General features: G+C 41.9%; 1 protein-coding gene and 1 long non-coding RNA gene across 3 annotated transcripts in view; both read left to right on the top strand.

The window, feature by feature from the left end:
• Positions 1 to 7,436: 7,436 nt before the first annotated feature.
• LOC131103408 (peripheral myelin protein 22-like) lies at positions 7,437 to 9,980 on the top strand. The gene is made up of 5 exons (XM_058049688.1): positions 7,437 to 7,590; positions 8,127 to 8,212; positions 8,443 to 8,536; positions 8,617 to 8,757; positions 9,128 to 9,980. The coding sequence occupies exons 2-5, from the start codon at positions 8,135 to 8,137 to the stop codon at positions 9,283 to 9,285; spliced, it is 471 nt and encodes a 156-aa protein (XP_057905671.1). The 5' UTR covers positions 7,437 to 7,590; positions 8,127 to 8,134; the 3' UTR covers positions 9,286 to 9,980.
• Positions 9,981 to 10,242: 262 nt separating this feature from the next.
• LOC131103411 (uncharacterized) overlaps positions 10,243 to 26,819 on the top strand; it is a 53,421-nt gene continuing 36,844 nt past the window's right edge. Inside the window, exons 1-2 of one of the 2 annotated variants that reach the window (XR_009119606.1) lie at positions 10,243 to 10,413; positions 10,596 to 10,647. This is a non-coding gene — a long non-coding RNA (uncharacterized LOC131103411). Of the gene's footprint in view, positions 10,414 to 10,595; positions 10,652 to 26,819 lie in introns of both variants that reach the window. The other variant, XR_009119607.1, reaches the window with a different exon arrangement.

The following is a 26,819-nucleotide window of genomic DNA, read 5'->3' as shown; positions in this document are numbered from 1 at the left end:
TCATCTTTGCTTAAGCATACTTCGTACTTGGAATGTTGTGAATGTATATATATATATGTATATATATATATATATGTGTGTGTGTGTGTGTGTGTGTGTGTGTGTGTGTGTGTGTGCACTGAGTTTATCAAGTCCTCACCTCCTCCACTGAGAGGATGAGTGGGCCCATTGTGATGACTTTATGTATGTGTGTGTCCGTGTGTGTGTGCGCTCATCCATCTGCATCAGTTTGGACCACAGCCTGGTTCAGCTACACACACACCCACGGACACACACATACATAAAGTCATCACATTGGGCCCACTCATCCTCTCAGTGGAGGAGGTGATGACTGATTGATAAACTCAGCACACACACACACGACACAGCCGTTTCTCTGCTCCAAACCAGCAGTGGCCACAGTTTCCTTTAGGGAAGCCACCATAATGACATTAAGTGAGCCGACACAGGCTGGATGTGCCCTACTAAACAAACGTTATTTTTTTTTGACTAAGCAGCTTCTGGAATGACAGAAGTCCATCACCAAGGGTAATAGTTCTCTATTAAATTCCATGATGACATATCACTAAATCACTCTTTTGGACTTTTAACGCAGAAAAATATTCTATTTTGTGACACAATGATACCCAATTGCCATGGCAAAACATCTTATTTTGCTGGGAAAACTGGGTGCTTGCTGGGTGTTTTGTGTCAGAAACATTGCATTTTTATGGCAAAATATGCTATTTTCTGGGACTGTCATGACATGAGTTTCTCCTTTCATTTCTCATTTACCAGACTGTGAACCATGGCACTACTCCTGTGAATGATACTATGGTATTAAGTGGCAATGTGCCAGACGGGATTGAGAACCACACTTTAAAGGGATAGTTTGGATTTTTGACATGATGTTATACAACATCCCCATCAGCAGTGTAGTTCATCAGCATTGAACACTCTAATACTTTGTCAGGTGAGCAGGCTGGCTGTTATGTTTATGATCAGTTTTTGGTGTTGAAGAAAGTAGTTCCGGCTAGTTGGTGGGGTCACAAAAGTGAAGTGCTCTGCTTCTGAAGCCAAATAAAAACACCGTCATAGATGTCCAGCGTCCTTTTGAAATCAGTCAAAATAACATGGGAAATAAGTGGAAACAAAGCACATGTAAACTGGTTGGGCAAACTCCCATGCACCCTAGCGAAAGTGTAAAGCTGGTCCAGTGTTCTGCGACCAGGACGAAAACCGCGTTGAAGCTCTTGTAGCAGAGGTTCTACCACCAGTCATACCCTTCTCTCCAGCACCCAGGAATAGATTTTCCCAGGGAGGCTGAGGAGTGTGATCCCCGGTCACCCTTCTTAAAGAGGGGCACTACCACCCCGGTCTGCCAATCCATAGATACTGTTCCACTCAATGTTGAAGAGACGTGTCAGCCAAGACTTCATGGCAAAACACGTCCATCCAGCTTTGCCACTGAGGAGCATTTTGACCAATCTACCAAAGCTTGGTTGCAGACGAAGGGCTGGGAGATTCTGGAGTGGCCATTGCAATCACCCGACTTAAATCAGATAGAGAATCTCTAGTGGGACTTGAAGAAGTGAGTTGCAGCATGAAAGCCCCAAAATGCCAGTAAACTAGAGGCCTTTGCCCATGAGGAATGGGGCTAAGATTCCTCTAGATCCCTGCAAGTGTCATGGTATGTGTCAGGTCTGAAGGACGTTATTATTGCCAAAGGGTGTTTGAGTAAGTATTAAAGACGTATGTGACCAAGGGGTTGAATAATTTAGTCAAAGTGGTAATCACAGAAAGGACATTTGTTGGTATATTACAAGAAATATTGTTTTGATTTAAGTTGCATTCGTCTAATTTACAAGTCCTTCTTTGATCTGATTATAAACGAGATAAAAAATGAAAGGCAAACTTGCTAAAATGTATTATTGCAGTGGGGATTGAATAATTTTGAACACAACTGTTTGTGGTTTAGAGGTCAATGAGGCAAGACTACATTTTTCCTAGAATTATGTTGTTTTTGTGGCATACCATGGAAAAAAATGTACAGTATGTTTCTGTGGCAAAATATTCAGTTTGGAAGCCAACAATGAAGGGAATTTAATGAGCTTCTTCTATGAGACACACTACTGAGAGAAATTTAAAAAACGGCTGATAATAAGTCGGTAAGAGCAGTTTCTGCTTTCAACTTTCAAAACATCCAGGAAAAAAATGAATAGCAATTCCAAAGAGGCTGGAATGCAAACTAAGAAAAGAAAGCTGTGATTCCATCCTCTGCAGCTTGGAGCCCTGCGGCCACTTGGACTCTGAGGTCATACGTTGGACTGGCCTGTTGTGATGCGTGCGATGACATCTCCTCAAACAGGAAGCCAGCAGCTAATGACAAGCACATGTTTGGGATCAGTGCGGTGCCATGAGCACACAAGGCCTTCATGCCGTATGTGTCTGATTTATTCTGTTGTTACCGCCTCAGAAGGAGGGGTCTGCCATTGCTCAGAGGACAGAAATGAAAGTCCTCCCCCTCTCATATGTCTTTATCTGATTCAACACCCAGCTGTTTGAGATCTCTCACTGTGGTCACAGCTCGTTTGTGAGTGTCAGAATGCTGCGGTTTCTGTTTTGTTTTTAAAGCACATGAAATGAAGCTGCAGGCTTTCCATTGTGTTGCGTATCAGTCTTGTTGAGCGGAAAAAGTTCTTGCTTGCAAAGTATGCAATCCTCCAACATGCAGCCCCCTCATATGGACGTGGTCTGCGGGATGATATTTGATAGTCACTAAGTGGCCAAACACAAACACTAAAGAGCTGCAGAGCTAAGCCACACTGGCCCTGGGGATATGATTGGGCCACAAGCACAGAATACATCTGGAATGTCTTCATCAATGTAGGCGATGTCTTCGATGACTGCAGATTTACCCATGGAGGACCACAATGAGATTGATGGGGGCTTCTACAGGTAAAGAAATGAATAAGCTGCCATGTTCGGCCACACTTTTTTTTTTTTACAATTTTTTTTTGCTACAAAATTTTTCATGTTTCCCACCACAATGCCATGTTTAGCCTTTAAAAAATTTATGTAGTTTGCAGTATGTGGCACAAAACTACTAGTTTCATACTATGGAATGCAATCTGTTGCTAAGAATAAACAGAATAACACTATATTTGCAAGGAAAATGCTATATTTTACTAAAAAGTACATAATTTATCAGGAAAATACAAACAGGGAAAGCACGTTATGTCATAAAAATGCAATATAAATGGCAGTTGACCCATGGATGACTCCAGTGGAATTGGTGGGGAAGGTGAAGGGTCACTGGGCGTGCCATCATTCTTTCATATCCCCATAAGTAGTACAGCCCAGTCCAGCTGTTTGCTGAAGACATCCTCAATGCCGCTAACTACGCTTGTTTCCAAAGTCCAATTACAATTATCTACCCAATTCCCTCCAGTGGTTTAGCTGTTCAGGTTTACTAATCAGGTTTACTCCTCTGGAGATGGAAACTCTGCAATATGGTTCAGTAGAAGGTCAGGTACCAGTCGGATGTCTGTTGTTTCTGAAATGAGTCAATAGGCCCTTCGTAGTTGAAGGGTCACTGGGTGTTTTATCATTCCTCCATTTTCCCATAAGTAGTACAGCTCAGTCCAGCTGTTCTGCCAAAACATCCTCAGTGTAGCTGGGTTCCAAAGTCCTATGCTGAATTGTCTACCCCAGTCCCATATGTACAGTCATACTCCTGCAGGTGTAGACTTACTGTAGGTCCAAAGCTATGACTAATGCTGACTGTATGCCAGAACTGTGTCTTCAGGACTTTGAACTCTCAGTATTGATTTAATTTCTCATGAAGATTTTGAATGAATGCCCAACCAACGCTAGTCTTCCTCTCCTTAAACCATCCTGACAAATGACTCGAGAATCAACTGTGCACATATAGTTTTCTATTTCATTGTGCACGATTGCTATTGGTAACCTCTCAAAATCTAGTCACCTCTACAATGAAAAGAAAGATTCAGCAAAAAGCACAAACATGGCAGACAAGATGCGAGACCCAGGTCCAGGTCGTGGGGGCAGTCGTGGGGCAGTCGGGAGGTCAGACTTCCCTATCTCCAGCCACCTCTTCCTCTTCCATCCGGAAGAGACCAAGGAGTTCCCAGGCCAGCTGTGAGACGTAACACCCCCAGAGTGTCCGAGGTCTTCCCCAGGGCCTTCTCTCAGCTGGGGCATGCCCGAGCCACCTCAACTCGCTCCTCTCGATGTGAAGGCGCAGCAGCTCTACTCTGAGCTTCTCCCTGGTGACCGAGCTCCTCATCTTTTTGAATGAGTCCAACCACCCTATGGAGGAAACTCATTTCCGCTGCTTGTGTCAGAATTTTTCCACAAAATGATTCTGGGGAAATGCTATATAGTATATTGCTTCAATGAAATAGTTTTTTGTGACATGAAAAGGTTTCTTTTTGCAAAAAAACTAAGAATATTTCCAGTCAGATGCAATACTTGCGGAATTTCTATTGCATCCTTCCGTGAATACTATTATACTATACTGTTTAAGTTGCAATCAAGCAGGATGATGGGCTCCATTTTTGTGCCACGCCTACGCCACACCAACGGGAAAATTATTGAAATTTTTGTGAGTGGAAGTAGGATATTGTAGGACAAAGTGCAATCCACTTCTCGAGGTTTAGGGCTGGACACAGCTAACACAGCTTTTCTCTTTGAATGAGATTCATGAGATGAGATAAACCAATGAAAATATATTTTGTATCGCATGCCGTGGCTGTTTGTGGTTGGCTGAAAAATGTGAAGTTATTAGTTGGCTTCATACTTTAAGCTGCCATCAGGTTGAGTTCCAATCATGTAGAACATATTTGATCTGACATCAGATGTAATGGGACAATTAATACAAAAATGTTCATGCTGGTTCAGATGGCTACATCCAATAGTGCATTGAATCGTTGCATTGAAATGCGCCTGACCCTCTGAAAAACCTGCCTGTGAGGTTTTGGTGATGTGTGTGCACTGTGTGCCTGTCAGCCAATTTACCACTGCGCATTGTGAGTTTCACCTGAACCAAGAATAGACAAAGTCGGAGCTGCTGCACAACATTTTCACTGCACCAAGCTGAAAATGTGGACACGCCCATCTCAGCGCAGTTGTGTCTACCACATTACCAAATTGGTTGCGCACATCGGTGCGGTGGACGAAATTATCACTGCATGGGGTGCTAAGTGTTAAGTTGTCCTGACCCATGGATGACTGTAGACAGATACAGCGTGATGGTCAAGGGTCACAGCGTGTTCTGTCATTTCTTTGTCATATTCATATCCATAAGTAATGAAACTCAGTCAAGATATTGTTCTGTCCATATCCAAATCCCAAACCCCATTTCCCCAGCCACAGTAACCTCAGTCATATGGACCTTGCTGGAGGTGGGGTCTGAAGTATGACTCATGTTGGCTCAATGCCAGAACTAGTTAGAAAATACTTGACAACTGTGGTATTGGTATTGATTGAACCCAGTCAGGTGATGTGACAGAATCAGATTCAGATCAACCAGAATTAACCCGAGGCACCAAATTCCAGAAATAACAATTAGGACTTTCATTAAATATCATTGATGACGTGCTTTGGTTTTGGGTCAGCTGCTTTGCTTTAGGTAATATTGTAGGAAAAGAATGTTGGAGTTTGCCCAAAAATTGCAACAATTTGTAAAAAGATATGTACATCTTTTGCAGGAAAACTCTGTATTACACAACAAAAATGCTTAATTTCACCAGAGCTGATTCTACTCTGAATAGTAACCAAGGGAAAAGGACTAACCCATAGATGATGGTGGTGCCGTTGGCAGGGACTTCTTTAGGTGAAGTATCACTGTGCATTACATCATCCATTCATATGTATGAAACAATCCTGGTTTTGCCACTACACATTTTTTCCAGGAAAATGTTATACCATTTTACCTAAAAACAGATGTTTTATTCTCCAGGAATTTGCAGTGTTTGCTGGGCTGCTACACAAATGTCCAAAACAATTCTGTAATTTAATATTTGCAAAGAAAATGCCAGGAAAATGCTACATTTGCTGCAAAAATGCCCTGTTTTGCCTTGAAAACATTAGATTTTGTCAGGAAATTGTATATTTTCCTGCACAATACTACACAAAATGTCTGGATTATGTCATGGAATAAAATGTGTAAAAACCCTGCAAAAATATTTCTATTACCAAAAAAGTGCAATATTTACCAGGAAAATGCTTTACCAAAAATCATGGATGACTGCAAAGCCATTTTTACACAAGTAAACCACAAAGAGGAAAGAGATAGTCCGAGCTTGTCTGCTTTCCCCCCAAATGAATCCCACAATAAGTTAAGGCGTGCCGGCTTCAGATTTCAGCTTCACAATGACAGCGATTTGAGTTACTTCCAGGCCTGTTTGCTGTAGAACCATTGTGTTGTCAGTCAGTGGCTTGGAAAAGAGCTCCATACTGTAATCAAAACCCCAAGCAACAATCGCTGTAAATGATTTTAAGAATCTAGCGTAAAGCATAATGAAATAATCTACTGGTACATGAACATTAGTATTTACAACTACACTTTCATCAATTGTGATTCTGCCATTCAGAAACCGTATTGGTTAACTTGATTGAGATAAAATAAATATAATACTAATGTATGTAATATTAAGTACTACTACTAGTGTCTACAGTGTGTGGCAGACGTATTGCATTGGTACGGAACAACATCTCTTACATCATATTGGGTGCCCCCTCCATGCCAGGACACGGTACAGCCAACGTCTTGACCCAACATCCCACCATAGTAAGTCTGGGAAGCTGTCCATGTTCCTCCCCTGTTTACAAACACACACCACAGGAATCCACCTGACGAGCCACAACTGGAGCAGCTCCAAAAACTACTTTTAGCTACATGTTTTAGCTACTTGTTTTTAGTTTGGGGCACTTGTTACGCAGGAATGTAGCAAGAGAGCGGGGCAGGTCATTTGTCCTCACTGGTTACTCCATCAGCGTAGCATGACCAAAACATTGCACCATGTTAAACCTCCCTCTTGGCGTTGTCTCTGCCTTCGCTTTGGGAGTAAGCACAAGGCATTCTGGGCATTCCACAGGGCCTCCACAGGGCGGGCCAGCCTGCCTGCTGGACATGTGTGTTTGATAAAGGCCAAGGAGTCACCTCTGTTTAGCCTGACACCCTTAGTGGATTTACTATACCATTATGGTTGCACATTAGCTGTGTCATATTCATTTTAACATGATATTGAAACAATAAGTGTGTCATTATTGACATGTGTGTTGAGAGCTTTTACTTGCAAAGTCTTCCAAAATAGCTAAACTCTCCAGTGTTTATATCAAGGTACACTGATGAAGTACAAGCAGAAACATTGAGATGACGGGCTTGGGCGGGAAGAGGAGTTAAAAAAGGGGGGGGGGGGATTGTGGGAGTTGGTCCATGATGACGTGCACGGCCCTGCAGGGCGGTGTTCTTCGGCCCAGAAAAAGACAGACTGGGGTGTGAGAGCAGCATCTGGAATAGTAGCGACAGAGGAAGGCGAGTCGAGAGGAGCACAATCATTTTCTCAAACCAACTTTTCACTTTTTGTAAGTTTGGACTACTTTTTCCTCTTTGTTCTTCTCTTGTGTTGTTCTCTTGAGCCTTTTCGCCTCTCGCCATGCAAGCAGGAACTTACCCCTTCTGGACTTTAATTCGAACTTTTTGGAGCTCTTGATCTATAAACTGCGAATTGAATGAACTTTGTTGTGTGTAAGAACATTTTGAACAAACGAAACCGTTTCCAGTAGTCAGTTCCAGTCCATGCGGACTTTCTCTTTCTGGTGGGCGTCATGCCGTCTTTTCCATAGTGTTTAGGCTTTCTAAGTGCTTTATTGTACATTTCCTTGCACCAACCATTGATTTAGGAATTATTTGCAATACTTTAAACTTAAACAGTCGTTCATTGTCTCTCTGTTTTTTTTACGTTTGTTTGTAACGAGATACTTTCTCATTGAGGTAAACATTGCGGTCTATTCGAGAAGTGAGGAAATGTTGCCCTCTAGCGTGAAAGCCTTGAAAGTACATTATTTAAATATTTTTAACTATGTCAAATGCTTCTCATTTTGTCTGTTTTTTGTCATAGAAATAAAAATGCTGCTCATCTTGCTTGGAGTGCTCCTCCTCCACCTCATTATCCTCATCCTTCTGATCGTATCAACAGCAGCCAGTGTAAGTTATTTATTGGGCATTATTCTTCTGCCATTAATTGTCATAACATGGGGAAATATTTGCATTTATTGATAAAAAAGAACAACAGTGGACTTGTGTATATTGGTGACCTAAAGCCCATTGTATCTATTATTTAAAAATATGGAATAACAGAAATAAGTAAACGTGAATTCAAAATATTATGCACTTTTGAATGTATTGAAATAGGTTTATGTTGTTGTGTTTAACAGGCCTGGTCTGTAGGTGGCGACACAAGCACAGATCTGTGGTACAACTGCCTGACCAACAATGGAGGCTACCAATGCAGCCCAGCCAGCAATGAAGGTTTGTCAAGCATTCTGTTAAAATATATGTTTTAATACACGTGTATTATAGTCAAATGGGTGTCAAATTATTGCTCATAGATTGGATCCAGGCGGTGCAAGCCCTCATGATCCTGGCTGTGCTCTTCTGCTTCTTCTCCCTCATCGCTTTCGTATTCCAACTGTTCAGACTGGTGAAGGGCGGACGCTTCTTCTTCACGGCCATCTTCCAGATCTTGGCCAGTGAGTATGCTCACACTCAAGAACAGACCAGTCGACCGGTCGAGAAGGGGGCAGGAGTGTGGTAGTAGAGTGGGGTAGTGTCAACAGCGTAGTTAACCTCCACCTTGTATAACCTCGTATACCCTCGAATAACGTTAATGTCTGATAAGCATCTTTGTTTGACAGTATACGTTTATAATCATCGCTTTACTAAAATGCCTCATTTTTAACCTTAAAGGCCACCATACTATGCCAAAGTAGAGCAAAACAGGCCAGGCTGCCGTGTATAACAGTAATAAAATACATACAGACAATTTGGTGATATTAAAATTAGTAATCCATGTTTTATATTTATTTTATTATTTATATTAAAATAATATATCCCTCCCAGGTCTGTTTGTGATGTGCGGGGCCATCATCTATACGGTGATGAGGGCGGACAATGTCCCCGGCTTAGAGTTTGGCTACGCTTACGTCCTGGCTTGGGTGGCGTTCCCGCTATGCCTCATCAGCGGCCTCATCTACATTGTGCTGAGGAAGAAGGAATGAGTATGAAGAGCTCGGGAGAAGGAGCAGGAGGAGAGTGAAGAAGAGGCGTCGCACTGTGCCTACTGCCCACAGACCAACACAGACTGACATCACTACCACACGACAAGCGTGCACGTGTCCCTGACCATCGTAAAACACACACACACCCCTTTTGAGTTGCTGAGCTGACACGTCGGACTTGTTGCCACGCAATGATACACCCTCCAGCGTGATGAGCAAAGACCTTCAAGATGTACATAGCGTCTGTGGTTTTTAGACATATTTATAGCATTTTTACATTACATGTTGTACATAGTGTTGTGTTAACATCGTCTCCCTCATTATTAAGAGTGTGTGTCTCCCACACAACATGCAGCTGTGCCAAAGAATTGTTGCTTCATCAGCCAGATATTATGCTTTTTGTTGTTGTTTTTTGCTTCATAATGTGCCTTAACTTTCTGAAGGAATTGACAAAACTATTAAATCATGAAGTGTCTTTATTATGTTTGCTGAAGTATGTTACTTGATATTCCAAATTAAAAATGTTGCATTTTGTATCCTAGTTTTGATAAAATGGTGCTTTAATAATTGTATACCCTCTTTTCTGTTTGTTTATGTACTTTTCAAACATGTCATGTTTTTGAATTTGCTTTGTCTAAGCATCAAGTTTTGAATATTGACAATATTCTTCAAAATAAACCTTCACTTGACAATAATAAAAGAAAAGAAAACACTAATTAAGTAGTACTGATTGGACCTTGCAGTAGCGACAATCTACCACTAGATGGAGGTGTACAGTAAAACGACAACATACAGAGGTGCTTGCAATGCACTGTTCTCTGAAAGAGAGAAAGCCTTTCATAACCCTATTTCAAGTGCAAGGCACTCTCCAAGGATTGCATCTATTGTGCTTTGCAGAGGACACCTTGGGCTTTCTAGTGATTTGCAGTGGTCTGTAACCAAAGTAATCCCTAAAAGGATACACACTGTGATACAGTAGTTGGCGCTATGCGCCTAAAACGCTGGTTGCGACGCGCCATAAACAAAATGAAGAAGATTACAGCCAGCTGAGAGCTAGCTTGCTAGTATAACAAAAACAACAGGTGTACATCATCAACAAACACAAGGAAAAGCCACAAATGCCAACTAGTAAGTTTATCACTTTGGAAGACCTTTCTTTGAGAATATCTTTAAAGAGCAAAGCTCTTGGGGGTAAATGGGGGCTAAATGGGGGTTAATGAATTGTTTGCTATTTGACAAATTGTTTTGCTAACCTAAACCAAAAAAGTTTCAATTTGTGCAACTGAACTAAATGTTATTACAATTTATAGACACCAATCTTTGGATTCCAGAGAAGCTGCTTGATCTGCCACAGACTCCTGAGTGAGTGAGTTACTTGACATCACACACTGCATTTATTTGTAAATTGGTAAAAAAAAAAAAAAAAAAGCAACAACAGAAACAACTTAATTTGATCTTAAATTGTGGCAAAAATAAATTCATTGCCAATAGTAGGGCAATCATGTCCTTAAAAATATGTATGTATATATATATATATATATATATATATACCAAAAGAAAACATTTTGTTGTTTTCTCCACGACTGATTCATGTAATTTAATCTTTTTCTATTGCTGAGTATTTTCACCCACATATGATATATTTTAGCACTTTTTTTTATTAATAGTAAAATATTAGGCGGAGTTTTGTTTAGCAAACGTTTGGAGACGTTCTCATTTTCACGTAATGATGTGTCATTGCCACTAGAGGGAGAAAGCAACGCACCTTTGTACACAATGGGAGTAACACCCATACCAATATATCAAATATGTAATCAATAGGATTTTATGTAAGACATGTTATAGAAATGTCCAACTCTTTTTTTTCCTCCCATGCTAAAATATCTCCCCTACCCACCCGCTTGCATCCCTGTTGAAAGCACACAATAGTGAAGTAACATGACACTAATCTTCTCATGCTTGCGCTCAGAAGTTGGCACCATGGTGGATTATTGAAAGAGGATTCTGCCTGTGATCAAAAGCACTTTAGATGTGTTACACTTTTTTGCATCTGAAACAAAGTTTCACTGAATTTTAGCTGTGTCCAAAATTAGATGCAAGCGAATGTGAAAAATAAATAAAAGCTGTGGCAGCCAGATCCATAACATATATTAGAGCATCTTCAGATGGCGGACATCTTCTCAGCCCTAAAATGATATGTAAGATAAACATGATGAGCCACACTTACCATCAGCACACAGAGGAACCAATGCCATCTGTGCACACATTCCTGGCTCCCAGTGAACACAGCCATGCATTTGACACAAGGCCTCACAGGGCCTACAACACGTGTACACACTAATTAAAACCTGCAGTATGCTCTTTGCTTGCTTGCATCGTTTATCCAGTGTGGACGTAGGTGAAGAAGAGCATCCACAGCTTGCATTTAACACATTGAGAATGCCAAGAAAACTCCAGAGGTCTATAATGGCCTCACAGCTCCATTTCAAACGCAATTAACCTGAAGAGTTATTTATCACTGGGAGGGTCACTGGTGGGCACTTAGTATTTACTGCAGGACGTGGACAATAGGGGCAAAGCCGGATGAAGCTGATGCATCAGCTTCACTAAACTTTCCTGGAATTTCTTAGGTTGAACACAAAACATTCAAACAATATTTGCAATAATTTTTCCTTCATAGACCACAATGTTAATGGAAATATTCAGAAATAATCAGTTTAAGAGTCAAGCTGTTGCCATCATAAAACCTGCTTGACATGTTTAAGTAACGTTCTAACTTTCCTTTATATGTAAAAATAAATGTATGAAATCATGGACTTAACCTTTACTTTGCTGTAAACATTCATAAATGGGGAGAAAACCCACACACGCACTGGGAAAACATGCAAACTCCACATGCCCAACAGAGATTCGATCTCCTGACTGTGTGGCCAACATACTAACTACTGGCCCACCGTGTGGCCCTGTGCCAGACATGATAGAGTGAAAAGAAGTTCTCATTCCATTTAATGTATAAGTGTTAAGTTTTGGGCTTCTTAGTCCCTCTTCCCCACTCTGTGTTAAACCCTTTCTTAAGTTTAGAATACAGTAAGTAAATCTAGGCTAACTAGTTCGCTTGCTGGCTTGCTAATGCTTAAAACCATGGCCATCTCTTGTGTTCCTGCAGTGATTCCAAAGTCCGCGCATTACAGTTTAGCAATGTGATGTAACAAAGACTAGTAAGACCATGTAGGGTGACTATAGGGGTGCTATTTCATGTCTACAGGGCTCTAATAATGGGAACAATTGTATTTAGAAAGTCAAACAGGTTTTATATGCTCAAACTATGAGAATTCCAGTTATAAATATAATCTTTGTGGAAATTCACTTATCACAGTCAGGTCTGGAACTTAAATTAAAATTGATATACAAGGGATGTAATTGAGAACCTGTAATTGAGGACTGTCTTGGCTGCCATGTCGGAAACAGAACCTGGATGGTGGTCCCTCTTTTTAAGATAGGTGTGTTCAAACTCTTTCCTCCTGGGAAAGTCTATTCCAGGGTGCTGGAGAGAAGGTTCCAACCGTTGTTAGTAAGTTACAAGAGGTTCAATGCAGTTTTTGTCCCAGTCGTGGAGTACTGGACTGGCTCTACACCCTCGCGAGGGTGCATGGGAGTGTGCCCAACCAGTCCACATGTGCTTTGTGGACTTGGAAAAGGCATTTGACCATATCCCCCATGGTGTCCTTTTGTGGCGAGCTACTTTGTGTCATTCAGTCCTTGTAAAATTGGGGCAGGAGCTTGGTTCGCATTGCAATAAGTCGAGCCTGCTTCCGATGAAAGTTGGCCTCCGCCAAGACCATGCTTTGTCAGCGATTCTGTTCATAATTCTCATGGACAGAATTTCTAGGCTCCTCGCTTAGCTACCACGGTTGATAGGCGGACAGGCGCAGCATCTGCAGTAATGCGGTCGCTGTACAGACTGTCGTGGTGAAAAGAGAGCTGAGCTGGAAGACACAGTTCTCAATTTACCGGTCGATCTATGTTCCCAACCTTGCCTATGATCATGAGCTTTGGATAGTGACCGAAAGAATGAGATTGTGGATACAAGCAGCTGAACTGAGTTTCCTCCATAGGGTAGCTGGACTCACTAAGACATACAGCGAGGAGCTCAGTCATCCAGGAGGGGCTCAGAGTAGAGCCGCTTCTCATTCACATTGAGGGGAGCCACTTGAGGTCTGGATGCCTCAGATGGACCACAGATGATTGGAGCTGTCCCTTCTGCTATTTATAACACTGAAGCTCAACTTAAAAAAGCACCACAGACAATAAGAGAAAGCTGTTTTTCAGATGTAGGTTCAATTGGTTACACTGGTGATGGTGAAACACTACTCGCTGATGCCTCCTCTGAATAACAAATGTGAGGTCTTCAGAGAAGCCTCACGCCCTCTGCTTCTCTTCAGATTTGTTGCTCCTCTTTCTTTTTTTTTTTTAAGAGTATGTCTGCCTCCCGGAACTAACCCGGCAGCCTTCAGATGGTGTTGATAGAGAAAGTGGGCGGGGACCCGGTTTATTCAGAGCTAATTTCATCACGCCTATAAATCTGTGGCGAAATCAAAGGCCATCTCATGCCCACCCTTCTCACCCCTTTTTGTTTTGCTAATACACATTAGAGCACGGCCGGCTGCTTTCTTTGACTGCAGTGCCGACAGGATCCGCAAAGTTGCACATGTGGAACCTGAATGCACCTTTGACCCGTGGAAGCCACCCCCCACAACCACTGTGAAATCCGGCTACTTGTGTATACCTTAGAACCCCGCCGTGCACAGGGATCTACAAGTTTCATTTTCCTGCATTCACCGCTCAGTTTGGGATGCATTCATTATTCATTTCTATAAGTACTACAGCATGAGTCATGCTCAGTTTGACACATTAGCATTGTTATGGCAAAATTATTGACAGCATGTCAATTTCATAAGTTTGATGTGCTGAGATCATTTGGTCAATCAATATGGTGTATCTCTCGTCGTTTCTGTGCATATGTGTGTGTAACATGTAGGCTTGACGGCCAACAAGTGTTTCTGTGTGAGTTGCAGCATGCAGCACCGGTAGTCACATCAACATAGTCATATGCTGTGGCGGGATGGCTGAGGTGGTCCAGTGGTTGTTGCGGGTTCGATCCGCCGTCCCTCGATGTTGATCATGTATCCTTGTACAAGATACTGAACCTCCATTTGATCCTGATCCTGCGTCATCAGTAGGTAAATGTGCTAAGAGTGTCAAAGCGCTTCTAGTGCCAGACCAGACCATTTACATCACCTTTATGGTAATCAATAATGCAGGCATAACAAAATTACAGAGAGTACCCGGAGACAAACTGCCTTTTCATAGTATATGGTACTGTGCAGAAGTCTTAGGCCAGGGGTCCCCAACCACTGGGGACGTACCAAGTTGCAGGTGTATTGATAAAAAAAATGAACTTCAAAAACAATATATTTAAAATAGCTACTAAAATGTCTTGTCAATGCAAATCAATTATGATATGCAATAATTATTTTATTTAAAAATACAGTTACAAATCTCATAGATTTTGCATGTATATATTGTTTGTTGCAAGCAGCGACCCTTCCCACCTGGTTTGACGGGTCTTGAACGCACCATTCTGTGTGTGCTAACTTTCTGCTGCACAAGTAGGCTACTCTACTGTACCGTTTTCTTTCACCTCATATTTGCTTTCAAATGCTGATACTATATGGGAATGCATAAACTAAAGTTTTGGTGACGTTATTGATGCAAATGTGCATGTTTGTTGGTGCACAATTCATGCTAGCACACTACCTTTTACCACACAGCGAACGGAAAAACAAACTCCAGGCTTGTACCGGTTGATGGTGGGTCTGTATTCATTTTGTGCTTTATGAGGATAAGCGGTAGAAAATGAATAAAAAAAAAAAGAAAATGTATGAATTAATTAGATGTTGTTCCTGTCATTTTTTACAATACATAATAAATAAGACGTATAAGATCATGAATTTAGACCTACTTGCAACTCCTACAATTTTTGAAAGTAGAATGTCAGGTAGAGCCTTTAGTTATCTCCCGGACTCAATCTGGGGGGCAGAACCCCTCTCTCTTAAAAGTAAACTCAAAACTCCTGATACGCCTCCCTGTTCCTTGGACTAAAATAAAAACTGCCCTGTTTTCTTGCTTGATTTAACATCTGTCCCTATACTTTAGTTTTTTCTTTACTAACCCAACCCAACCGGTTGAACAGATGGTCGCCCCACAAGCCTGGTTTCTTCCCCAGAGGGAGTTTTTCCTTGCCTTTCTCGCCAAATATTTTCTCATGTGGGGTTCAGTTGGCATCTCTTTTCATTTATGAGAAGTGTGGTCATAGACCTCATGTATCAAGTGTCTTGAGATAACTGAGATTTGATGTGATTTGTCGCTATGATATAAAATGGAATTTAATTGAAAATCTTGCTGTGGCTAATATAATGTTGCATTCTTATGAAATCACACACAGTCTTATATTCTTTTACATTTTTATTGCCAAGCGTGATGCCGGTAGGTGTGCTCAATTCCAACAAAGAATGCAGTTCGGCTGGCACACTTGTCTCCTCCCTCTCTCTCTCTCTCTCTCTCTCTTTCTCTCTCTCCACAGCAGCAACACTGATAACATTATCAGCAAGGTGCGTTCACAAACATAAGAATTTAGAGTATCAACCTTACAACACGGGCTGCAGCTCGGCTGAGGCCTCACAGCTATGAGATCCAAGTTCAATTCCACCCTATGCCATCTCTGTGTGGAGTTTGCATGTTCTCCCTGTGCATGCGTGTTTTTTTCTCCGGGTAATCCCGTTTCCTCCCACATTCCAAAACCAACCTAGGCTAATTGGCGACTCCAAATTGTCCATAGGTATGAATGTGAGTGTGAATGGTTGTTTGTCTATATGTGCCCTGTGACTGGCTGGTGACCTGTCCGGTGTGCTCTTGCCCGAAGACAGCTGGGATGGGCTCCAGCACCCCTTGCGACCCTCGTGAGGATAAGCAGTAGAAAATGAATGAATGAATGAATAAACTTTACAACACAAACAGGTCGTTACAGTGACATTACTGACACCTAGTGGCCAGTGTAGAATGCTACATTTCAAGGTGTCTTTCAATGCGTTATATCTTGCATTAAATCTGTTTGACCTAATGAGAGATGGCAGCTGTGGGTCAATCAGGGGTTGAAGTCGTAGTCTTATTTCAACCCCAGCTAGTGGTCCTGGTTTCCTCAGTAAATTTGGGAGCAGGACTGGCCCAAGACGTGTTTTATGTTTGTCTTCTCAGGCTAGACCTTCACTGGTGACTGATGATAATAGAGGGTCCTTAAGAAGTCTTGAGAGAGGAAAGCTAGAATTACACCTTTGGTAAACATGGAATAAAGAGCTAGAAAATGAAGTGATTGTTGCTTCAACTAGACAAAGGTGCCACATATCAGACTGCCAATAGACTTTAAGAACAGTTAATTAATCAATCATGGGTTGGGATAGACACCATAGATCCCCCTAAATTCTTCATCAAGATATGTATGCTTTCAACTTTAATTCTTCATCTTTAACAATATATTTTGGATATACTTCCAACTGGGATAGGCCCTTTTCTCTTCCAGAAGGAGAGTCCGTCACAGATATCTGGAAGGTGTTTTTGCTGCACTTCTTGTTTGTTGTTCTAGCCGTGCATTGGTAACATTGTTTTTTTGAATGGGATGTCAGCCTCTGCACACATTCCTACACAATCCTAAAACAATGCTTGTGATTAAGAAATATGTAGCCACCCATGCAATTCCAGTTGCATATGAAAGATGTTTTTTTTCTAATTTTTACACAGACATGGGGCAAACGGTGCTCTTATTTTGAAGGGTGGTCACAGAAGTGTATTCCCTGTGTGTGGGGAATGTGTATTTACGGCTAAGAGGGGCTATGTTAAAACATAAAGGTGCTTCTTGTATTTATTCATCCAGAACCTACACACCGTTGTCGGACATTGTAAAATGTTTCTTACATTAAAGCTGTTAAACACAACATGATGAAAATATACTCTTCATGCCTGAGTTGCACACGCACAACCCACACGAGCATGCAAAACTAGGCTAGCTTCCATTCACTCTCAAGAATGAATGGTCTGCAGAATACATACTTCCATACACAAATATTCCTTCTCTTCATGATGACTGTATTTCATTCATCTTATATAGGCTTGTGGTCATCAACTCGGCTTGTTTACATTATCATTTTTACAGGTATAAGTCATTGTCTTATCATTGGAAGAATCTATATTGATATAACGGTATAGAGAAAAATATCGCCCAACCCTAGTTCGTTTAATGAACAGGCCCATGCACGACATGAGGACCACCCAATGAGCAGTAAAGTGTTGTGATTGTGACTCTCAAGACTCTCATAGTTCTAGACTATGTTTGCGCTCTCCCTGTAAGTAACTAATGGACACTTTTATAGTGCACTCTGGGGTGAAATTTGGCCTTGTGTTTTATGTTGAGTTTATTTCCCTTAACAATTTCAAGTTTAAAGATAATAGCATAAAGTGACCTGCTGAGGCTTTGAAGTGGTGTTGACGTTGTGAGACTAGACAATGTAAGCAGCCCTTCTCAAGGTGCTGGCCCAAACTTATAAGCATAGAGTTCAAATCGTGTTAACCCCGTTACTGACAATGTTCGGAAATCTAAACATCACTGAGAGAGACATGTCCGGCCAGATCTCAATTCTCTCCATCCCCCTAAAAACATCTGTGTAAAGCAAATATTGACAGTGAGATGCCACGTAACTACCTGTTCCTCATCTGATTGAACCTTTTGCTTTGGAGCAAAGACACAGCGATCATGACTTGTTGACCCACATCGTTAATGATTAGCCACATCTTGCTCAATAAGGGACAATGGTTTTAGGGGTGAAGCGATCTGCAGCCTTTGGCTACAATGAAACCGCTGACAACAAAACTAATATAGTTAATAGAAATAAGCAGAATGGCTCAAAATTCATTCAGTAGATGTGCCAGAAATAAATAGTGCCATGTAGAAGCGTGTGTGTGCGTCTTATGTCTTTACGTTTATACATTAATTCGTTAATTTTCTAGCGCTTATCCTCACAGGGGTCGCGGGGGTGCTGGAGCCTATCCCAGCTGTCTTCAGTCGAGTGACGGGGTACACCCTGGACTGGTCGCAAGCCAATCACAGAGCACATATAGACAAACAACCATTCACACTCACATTCATACCTATGGACAATTTGGAGTCGCCAATTAGCCTAGGTTGGTTTTGGAATGTGGGAGAAAACCCACACATGCACAGAGAGAACATGCAAACTCCACACAGAGATGCCCAAGGGTGGAATCGAACTCCGGTCTCCTAGCTGTGTGGCCTGCGCACTAACCACAATCTGCCGTGCAGCCACGTTTATACATGTGAATGAAATTATTTTAAATTGTGGAATCAGACCACAATATTTCTTCATTGGTTTTGATCACTGCTTATAAACTGCACTGTTTTGATAAACTGCTTATAAGATTGTTATATTTATGTATCACAAAAATTACAAAAATTGTCAGTATGATAGTTTGTGATGGGAGTAAATGTACTCATCTAATGTGCATAATATGTCTGCTGAGAATTTATCAGATCCCTGTCTCCATGTTACACCTCATCAAAATGTCTGATCCACTTGTGATACTCCCTTTGCACATTTTGGGTTTCTGGCATACAGAGACTTCCACGTTTTCCACGTACATATTTATAGATGAGGACCCTGATACTTTCTGGTAAAAGTCTTATCACCTTCGGGAGCGCCACAAGCCGCAAATGCTAAAATTTTGTCATGATTTAGTTTTAGTTTAGTTTTTTTTCAAGTAACACATACAGTTTGTGTTACAGTATACTACTAAAAGAACAATACTTGTTGTCTCCTACTAAATTGTCATGATGACTGACATGACATTTTGACACAAAAACAAGAAACAGGGTTCCTTTGTAAGTATTTTTATGTAATACCTGAAAGAAAGTGCCACAGGGCTGCACAGGGCCGTAAACGTACTAAATGTGTTTTGGGAAAGTCTGAACTCGCAAGTCGTTTGTGGCTATGCATGAAAAAACACTTTGTAGATGCCTCACCACAAAACATCTCTGTTCCAAAAGGAAGCGTGCCGCGGCGGCTCTTCATGTCTGGAATGTACTGACTATACCTGCTTGTATCACGACAGCTGTATTTCCTAACAGGGCGATGTAATGAAGAACTTGTATAAAGAAATTGACTTTTCAATCATGTTAGAGGAGCAATATATCCTTAAGGCCTGTTTATGACACCAAACCTGAGAAAAATCTATCACTTTATTGCTTCATTTTGAGAGAAGAGGTGTTATATATATATTTTTAAAGTAAATAGCTCACATGGCTATGCTAGTGAGTGATGAGCCTAGACTACATAAACATTGAAACTAGGTGCATGTTGCTGTCATTACAGCCTGAATTCCGAATAGTTTGGGTACGTTTAATAATCATTTGTATGCCGTACTTACGGTGTAAGCCCTATTTACTTTAGTTAAATGATCGTATATAGTAGTTACAACTATTGACCTATTTATTTTGGGCGATTAAGCTAGCCAGCCACAGGAACAAGCGGTGCATAGAACCCTATTGTTGCTTGTGTGATTATGATCATGTCTATCTCTGAAACTTTCTCCTCCATAAGAAAATAAGTGGCGCATGAAAGTCCAGGTGCTGAAAAGATGAAAGTGAGGTGGCCTACACTTTTCTATATTAATGAACTAAATATTGTACATGTTTGCTTCATCCAGTCTGCCTCTTTTCATTGTGCATTTTCACTGTGTAGTGATCTCACTTTGTGTATTACAAGAATCACTATTGCCTTATAACCGAGCACAGCGTTACACCACTTTTTTAGTGTGCAACAGATGAATGCTGAATTTCAGCGAACTACAGCAACCTCTCATGATGACCTCTAGGCATGGTTGGGCAATGTTCAGCCTCTGCTGACACCAGTTTTCTAGAAAAAGGGTGGTGTCACTGGCCAGAAACTAGCCACAACTTCAGATCTTACAAGAGGTAACTGTTAATTTCATTGTTGTCTACATGTGTGCTTTGATATATTCTGTTTCAGTTAAGCTTGGATAATTAATGTAAATTTTTTTTACATGTTATGGTATCGCATAACCAGCCCTGTTTTCTCTGGTGGTCCAGTAAATTTACGGCACCTGCACTGAGCACAGTGCGTTCATCCTATAAATCCATACCATCCATACATGTCACATATTGTAACCACACCATTACAGTGGTGTGAAAGTGTTTGCCCCCTTTCCGGATTTCTTATTTTGTTGCATGTTTGTCACACTTAAATGTTTCAGCTCATCAAACAAATTTAAATATTAGTCAATGACAACACAACTCAACATAAAATGCTTTAAAGTTTTTAAATGAAACTTTTCATTAAGGGAGAAAAAAAATCCAAACTGACATGGCCCTATTTACTTAAAATATGCAGGACATCAAAGTCAAAGCCCCTCCGTGAATCACCACCTTATCGTGGTAGAGGGGTTTGAGTGCCCGAGTGATCCGAGGAGCTATATTGTCTGGGGCTATATGCCCCTGGTAGGGTCTCCCAAGGCAAACAGGTCCGAGGTGACGGGACAGACCAAGAGTGATTCAGAAGACCCATATGAATAAAAACAAGAGGAGGAACCGTACCTCACCCTGGAGCCAGGCCCGGGGGAGGGGCTCGCAGGCGAGCGCCTGATGGTCGGGCCTTCACCCGTGGGGCCCGGCCGGGTCCAGCCCGAAAAAGCCACACAGGATCTCACCCTCGTAGACCCACCACCTACGGGTGCAAGTATAAGGGTCCGGTGCATTGTGTGTTGGGTGGCGGTCAAGGGCGGGTGCCTGGGCGACCTGGTCTTCAGCGGCCAAATGTGGTTCTTGGGACATGGAATGTCACTTCTCTGGTGGGGAAAGAAGCTGAACTTGTGCGAGAGGTTGAGATATTCCGACTAGACATAGTTGGACTCACCTCAACCCACTGTTTGGGTTCCGGAACCAAACTCCTTGAGAGGGCTGGACCTTGTTCTACTCTGGAGTTGCTGCAGGGGAGAGGCGGCGAGCTGGTGTGGGCTTATTAATAGCCCCCCGGCTTGGTGCCTCTGTGTTGGAGTCAGCCCCGGTGAACGAGAGGGTAATTTCCCTACTCCTGCGGGCTGGGGAAAGGGTCCTGACTGTCATTTTTGCGTACGCGCCATTTACGGCATTTTGGAGTACCCGGCCTTCTTGGAGTCCATCAGGGGGGTGCTGGAGAGCACCCCAGCTGGTGACTCCTTCGTTCTACTGGGAGACTTCAATGCCCATGTGGGCAATGGCAGTGAGACCTGGAGGGGCGTGATTGGGAGGAACGGCCTCCCTGATCTGAACCCATGCGGTGTGATGTTACTGGACTTCTGTGCAAACCCCAGTTTGGCCATAACTAACACCATGTTCGAACATAGGGATGGCACTTGGCACCAGGACACCCTAGGCTGCAGGTCTATGATCGACTTTGTAGTGGTATCATCAGACCTGCGTCCGCATGTTCTGGGCCTGCTGACCTCGACTGGGGATGTAGTCAGACGGTGGATGGAATACTTTGAGGCCCTTCTCAATCCCACTGACATACCTTCAGGAAGCTGAAGTCTGAGGACACATACGTGGACACATACGTGGACAGTGCCATCACCGTGGCTGAGGTATCTGGGGTGGTTAAAACGCTCCTCGGTGGCAAAGCTCCGGGGGTGGACGAGTTCCGCCCAGAATTCCTCAAGGCTCTGGATGTTGAGGGACTGTCTTGGCTGGCACGTCTCAACATTGAGTGGAAGTCGGGAACAGTACCTTTGGATTGGCAGACCGGGGTGGTGGTCTCCCTTTTCAAGAAGGGTGATCGGAGGGTGTGTTCCAACTATATGGGGGATCACACTCCTCAGCCTCCCTGGGAAAGTCTATTCCAGGGTGCTGGAGAGAAGGGTACAACCGTTGTTACAAGGTTCATGGAAGTTTGTCAACCAGTCTACATGTGCTTTGTCGATCTGGAAAAGGCATTCGACCGTGTCCCTCATGGCGTCCTTTGGGGGGTGCTCCGGGAGTACGGGATTGGTGGCGCGCTACTACGTGCTATCCGGTCCTTGTACAAACGGGGCAGGAGTCTGGTTCGCATTGTCAGTAGTAAGTCAAGCCTGTTTCCGGTGAACGTTGGCCTCCGCCAAGGCTGCCCTTTGTCACGATTCTGTTCACAATTTTCATGGACAGAATTTAGAACTTAGAATCTCATCTCTGCTATTTGCAGATGATGTGGTTCTTATGGCCTCTTCGGGCTGTGGGCTGTGGGCACTTTGGTCACACACCCAAAGTGCTTCCTAACTATGAACCATATCAGGAAACCAGCCCCTCTGTGACATCACAAAGGAGCAGTTTTACCACGCCTTTTCAAACAGAACGTTTTGAGCCATCCCAAACTTCTTTGAGGGCTCACACAAATGTGCAAACCTCATTATCTGAAACTTTGGCATCGTTTAACACGAGAATACAACATTCTAACTACATTTATAGGTCAGAAAAGAGGAAAAAGCATAATAGGTCCTCTCTAAACTATGCTCAGCTAATACCAAAAGAACAAAATATGAAATGAAATGCCTTGTTATACAGTAGTATAAAAAGGTTTGGGCACCCGTGATAATTTTCAAATTTGCTTTATAAATCACTGGTTGTTGGGATTAGCAATTCCAGTTAACTATAAAGCCAGTGAACTGTGCCTATGGTCTTCCATTTCCACACTATGTTCCTCAGAGTGGAACCTGACAGCTGAAATCTCTGAGCTAGCTTTTTGTATCCTTCCCGTAGACTATGATGTTGAATAATCTTTGCTTTCAGGTCATTTGACAGTTGTTTGATAGTTCTTTGAGGCTACCATGTTGCTACTGTTCAGAGTAGATGCAACTTGCAATTGGCCACCTTTCTCGTGATTGGCTTCACTTGTGTATGCAGGTCAAGGGTCAGTGATCTTACCAAACAAATTTTGTGTTCCAATAATTAGTGTTAAAGGTTATAAAGGTTTTATATTAATAAAACAACAAGGGTGTGTATGCACGTGTGTATGCACCTGCCTACTTTTGTTTAAATAATTATCACACATTATTGTAAATGTCACGGTTGCGCATGTTGGCGTTGTGTTGCGTTGTGTTGCGTTGTGTTGCGTTGAGTTGAGTTGCATTGTTTTGCGTTGCGACCCCAGGATGCAGAGAACAGGCCCAAAATGCAGGCAAAAAGTATTTTTAATGATAATTGCGCTATGCAGCAGCAGAAAAATGGCAACTGGCCAAACCAAACAAACAAATGACAATGAGCTAACTGCCACATTGTGACAGTAAATACTATAAACTTCACTTCTCAAATATCTGCTATATGTCTGCTATATGATACTATATTTAACTGAAATTGCTGATCTGCACAACCAATGTTCATAAAGGAAAATCTTGAAAATGATCAGGGGTACCCAACTTTTTTCATACCACTATATAATACATCTACTGTATTGACAAGTGCAGAGATACAATATACGTGTAAATTTCAGATAAAGTGCACAGCAGCACTTCTTGGAGCTACACACTCACACAGCTCAAAGCTAGACACTCAGAACAGTGTCTCCAAAGTAGGGGCTTACTAAAACTACTTCTAAACCAGCATTTGTGGGGTAACACACGATTTAATACACTATTGTGGGACTTAATAATAACATAATAATATTAGCATGAGAGCAGCCTTTCAAATTGAATTATTTGATTCGTTATGGCAACAGCAAACAATAATGATCATAAGCTATCATAAAGAGCATCAGGTAAGGAGCCAGTTAACCTTTCAACCTGCACACACGCGCGCTAGCAATGTTGTTTAGCCAGTGAAGTCAAGCATGACATCATTTTTTAGAAGGCTTCAAACACAATGACAAGGGAGAGAAACTACCTAAAAGGGTACCTAATATCAATCAAAAACTGATCATTTATTTTTTCTTTATTTAGACAGCAGTTATCTCATTATATTGTGCAGGTGTACCTGATGAGGAAGGATAAACAAGCAGGTGATATAACATTGAGAACTAAAATAATATTGATTACATACATGTGCTAATTAGTCATTTAGCATACAGAGAATAGACTGCTGTAAAACACTGATGGGGTCATTCATTGTGTTCTCCGGTTATCAGAGAGGTCAGTTTGTTCTCAGGTTGATTAAGCAGCGACAGGACAGTAAGTCACACACCCCCATGAGCACCAGGGGTACCGTAAAAAACGCACAGCACCATAAAACCACCCTCAGTGGGATATAAAGGAGTAAACAAAGGCACAAATCCACACCTTTACTCTATGCTTATTCAGCCACATCTTCCCATCAGGACTGCAGGGGAATCTAAAGTTTAATGTCTCTGAATTTGTCATTGCTTTCAATGTTAACAATGATTAACTTCTTTTTACACTATGACAGTTAGGTGTTCGACAGTAATGTGACAGTACCTTGGTACATGTCTTATTTTTAGTTACTGTTAATACATACAAATATACACAATCCTGTCCTATAATTTGTCTTTCTTTCAATAAGAATACGGTAAAAATGGGCATATTTCAGACATAGTGAGACATAGTGAATAATCATGATTAATTAATTTGAAAACCATGATTAATCTGATTAAAAATCATTTGACAGCCCTAGTTTATTCACATAAAAATATATACTTTCTGTTAAACACGCTTTGGCCCAGCATAAAAACACAAACACAAATGACTCGTGCATTATATTGGTGCAGGGTTCCCCCCACATTCCAAAAACATGCACATTCGGTCAATCGGTGACTCTAAATTGTCCATAGGTTTGAATGTGAGTGTGAATAGTTGTTTGTCTATATGTGCCCTGTGATTGGCTAGTGACCAGTCCAGGGTGTACCCCGCTTCTTGCCCAAAAACAGCTGGGATAGGCTCCAGCATGCCTGCGACCCTAGTGAGGATAAGTGGTATAGAAAACGGATGGATTATATTGGTGCATTACTTTATATTGGTATGTTCCAATCCCGGAGGATAAGTGGTAAAAAAAGAATGAATGAATTATTTTGTATGGAAATAATATATAATATTTGATAATTTGATAGTTTTAGAGCTTCCACTGTATTTACCATGCAAAATCCTCCAAATTTCAGATATGTCAGTGTCAATGCCAGTTGTAATGCTAACAAACACTGCACATTTTGAGTGTTTGCATCACAACTGGCCCGTGATACAACACCATAGTGGCTTCATCGACCAATCCCTGGTATGGTGTACACTAACCTTGATAAAGTCCACAACATGGTCATCGTGTTCTTGCTTCCCAAGTACACATGTCCACTGGGGTCATGGATTTTTGTGGAAACAAAAAGTAAGGAGGGTGAAGCAGTGCATGATCCATGCCTGCTGTAATTACTCTGCCTTTAATTTAAATTAAGAAAATGCCTATCTTAAGCTTGAAATTAAGCTTTTGGATAAGCTTAAGCTTTTGGAAAGATTAATTGCTTCATAACGGGCTTTGTAATGTAGGCCATATTATTGTGTGTATGTATGTGGGTGTTCATCATGTGGAGGACAAGTGTCACTGAACTCTGGGAAGTTCTCCGTGAGCAATTTTTAAAAGTTTACAGGGCTGTGTGTCATGTTTGAAAGCTGCTTAAGGTCTTTCATTATGTAGTTTGCACTTTCCAAATTCTTAAAAGAAATTAGACCAAATAACCACTTGCAGCCTTTTCTCAGACTATTGTATCAGTAGAGAAATAATTGAATTAGCCTGTGCTGTCTCGCCTGATATAGAGCACGTCGCAAGACCCCGAGCCACGGACCACTGCTGCAGCCAATGGCCAAAGAGGAGATGTGAATTGTTTAACTGTGCACGGTTAATAAGTGGACCTAGCAAGGATAATGTCCTGCTACTGGAAATGTGGAGTGACGTGAACTAGAAAATGTGTGTGTGTGTGTGTGTGTGTGTGTGTAGCAATGACGATGTGAGTTCTCAAGTTCCCATCCCCCATTGCTGCTCGCCCATTATTAGAGGAGGCTGGTGGTGTTTAAGGTTACTGTCTTTCTGACCAAATGTACTTGATCAATCTATTTTCTATGCCGCTTGTCCTCACTAAGGTCACAGGGGTGTGATGGAACGTATCCCAGCTGGCTTTGATGAAGAGGCGGGTTGTACACTGGACTAGTCACCAGCCAATCACGGGGCACAATTAGACAAACAACCATTCACACTCATATTCATATTTTAACCCTATGGACAATTTGGAGTCACCAATTAACATTAACATGCATGTTTTTGGAATGTGGGAGGAAACCGGAGTACCCGGAGAAAACCCACGCACAGGCAGAATACGCAAACTCCACACAGACACGGCGCTGCCCAAAGGAGATCCGAACCCAGATCTTCCCAGTTTCCTGACTTTGTGGCCAAC

Source organism: Doryrhamphus excisus, chromosome 15 (genome assembly GCF_030265055.1).
Source record: "Doryrhamphus excisus isolate RoL2022-K1 chromosome 15, RoL_Dexc_1.0, whole genome shotgun sequence".
NCBI classification, from domain to species: domain Eukaryota; kingdom Metazoa; phylum Chordata; class Actinopteri; order Syngnathiformes; family Syngnathidae; genus Doryrhamphus; species Doryrhamphus excisus.
The sequence above is the reverse complement of the archived record's forward strand: the minus strand, read 5'-3'. Positions and strand labels throughout refer to the sequence as shown.

Bases quoted from the DNA above. Each gene is read 5' to 3' on its own strand.
- LOC131103408 (XM_058049688.1), top strand. From the start codon at position 8,135: ATGCTGCTCATCTTGCTTGGAGTGCTCCTCCTCCACCTCATTATCCTC. The intron at 8,213-8,442 runs GTAAGTTATTTA...TGTGTTTAACAG, and splicing joins TCGTATCAACAGCAGCCAGT to GCCTGGTCTGTAGGTGGCGA. The intron at 8,758-9,127 runs GTGAGTATGCTC...TATCCCTCCCAG, and splicing joins CATCTTCCAGATCTTGGCCA to GTCTGTTTGTGATGTGCGGG.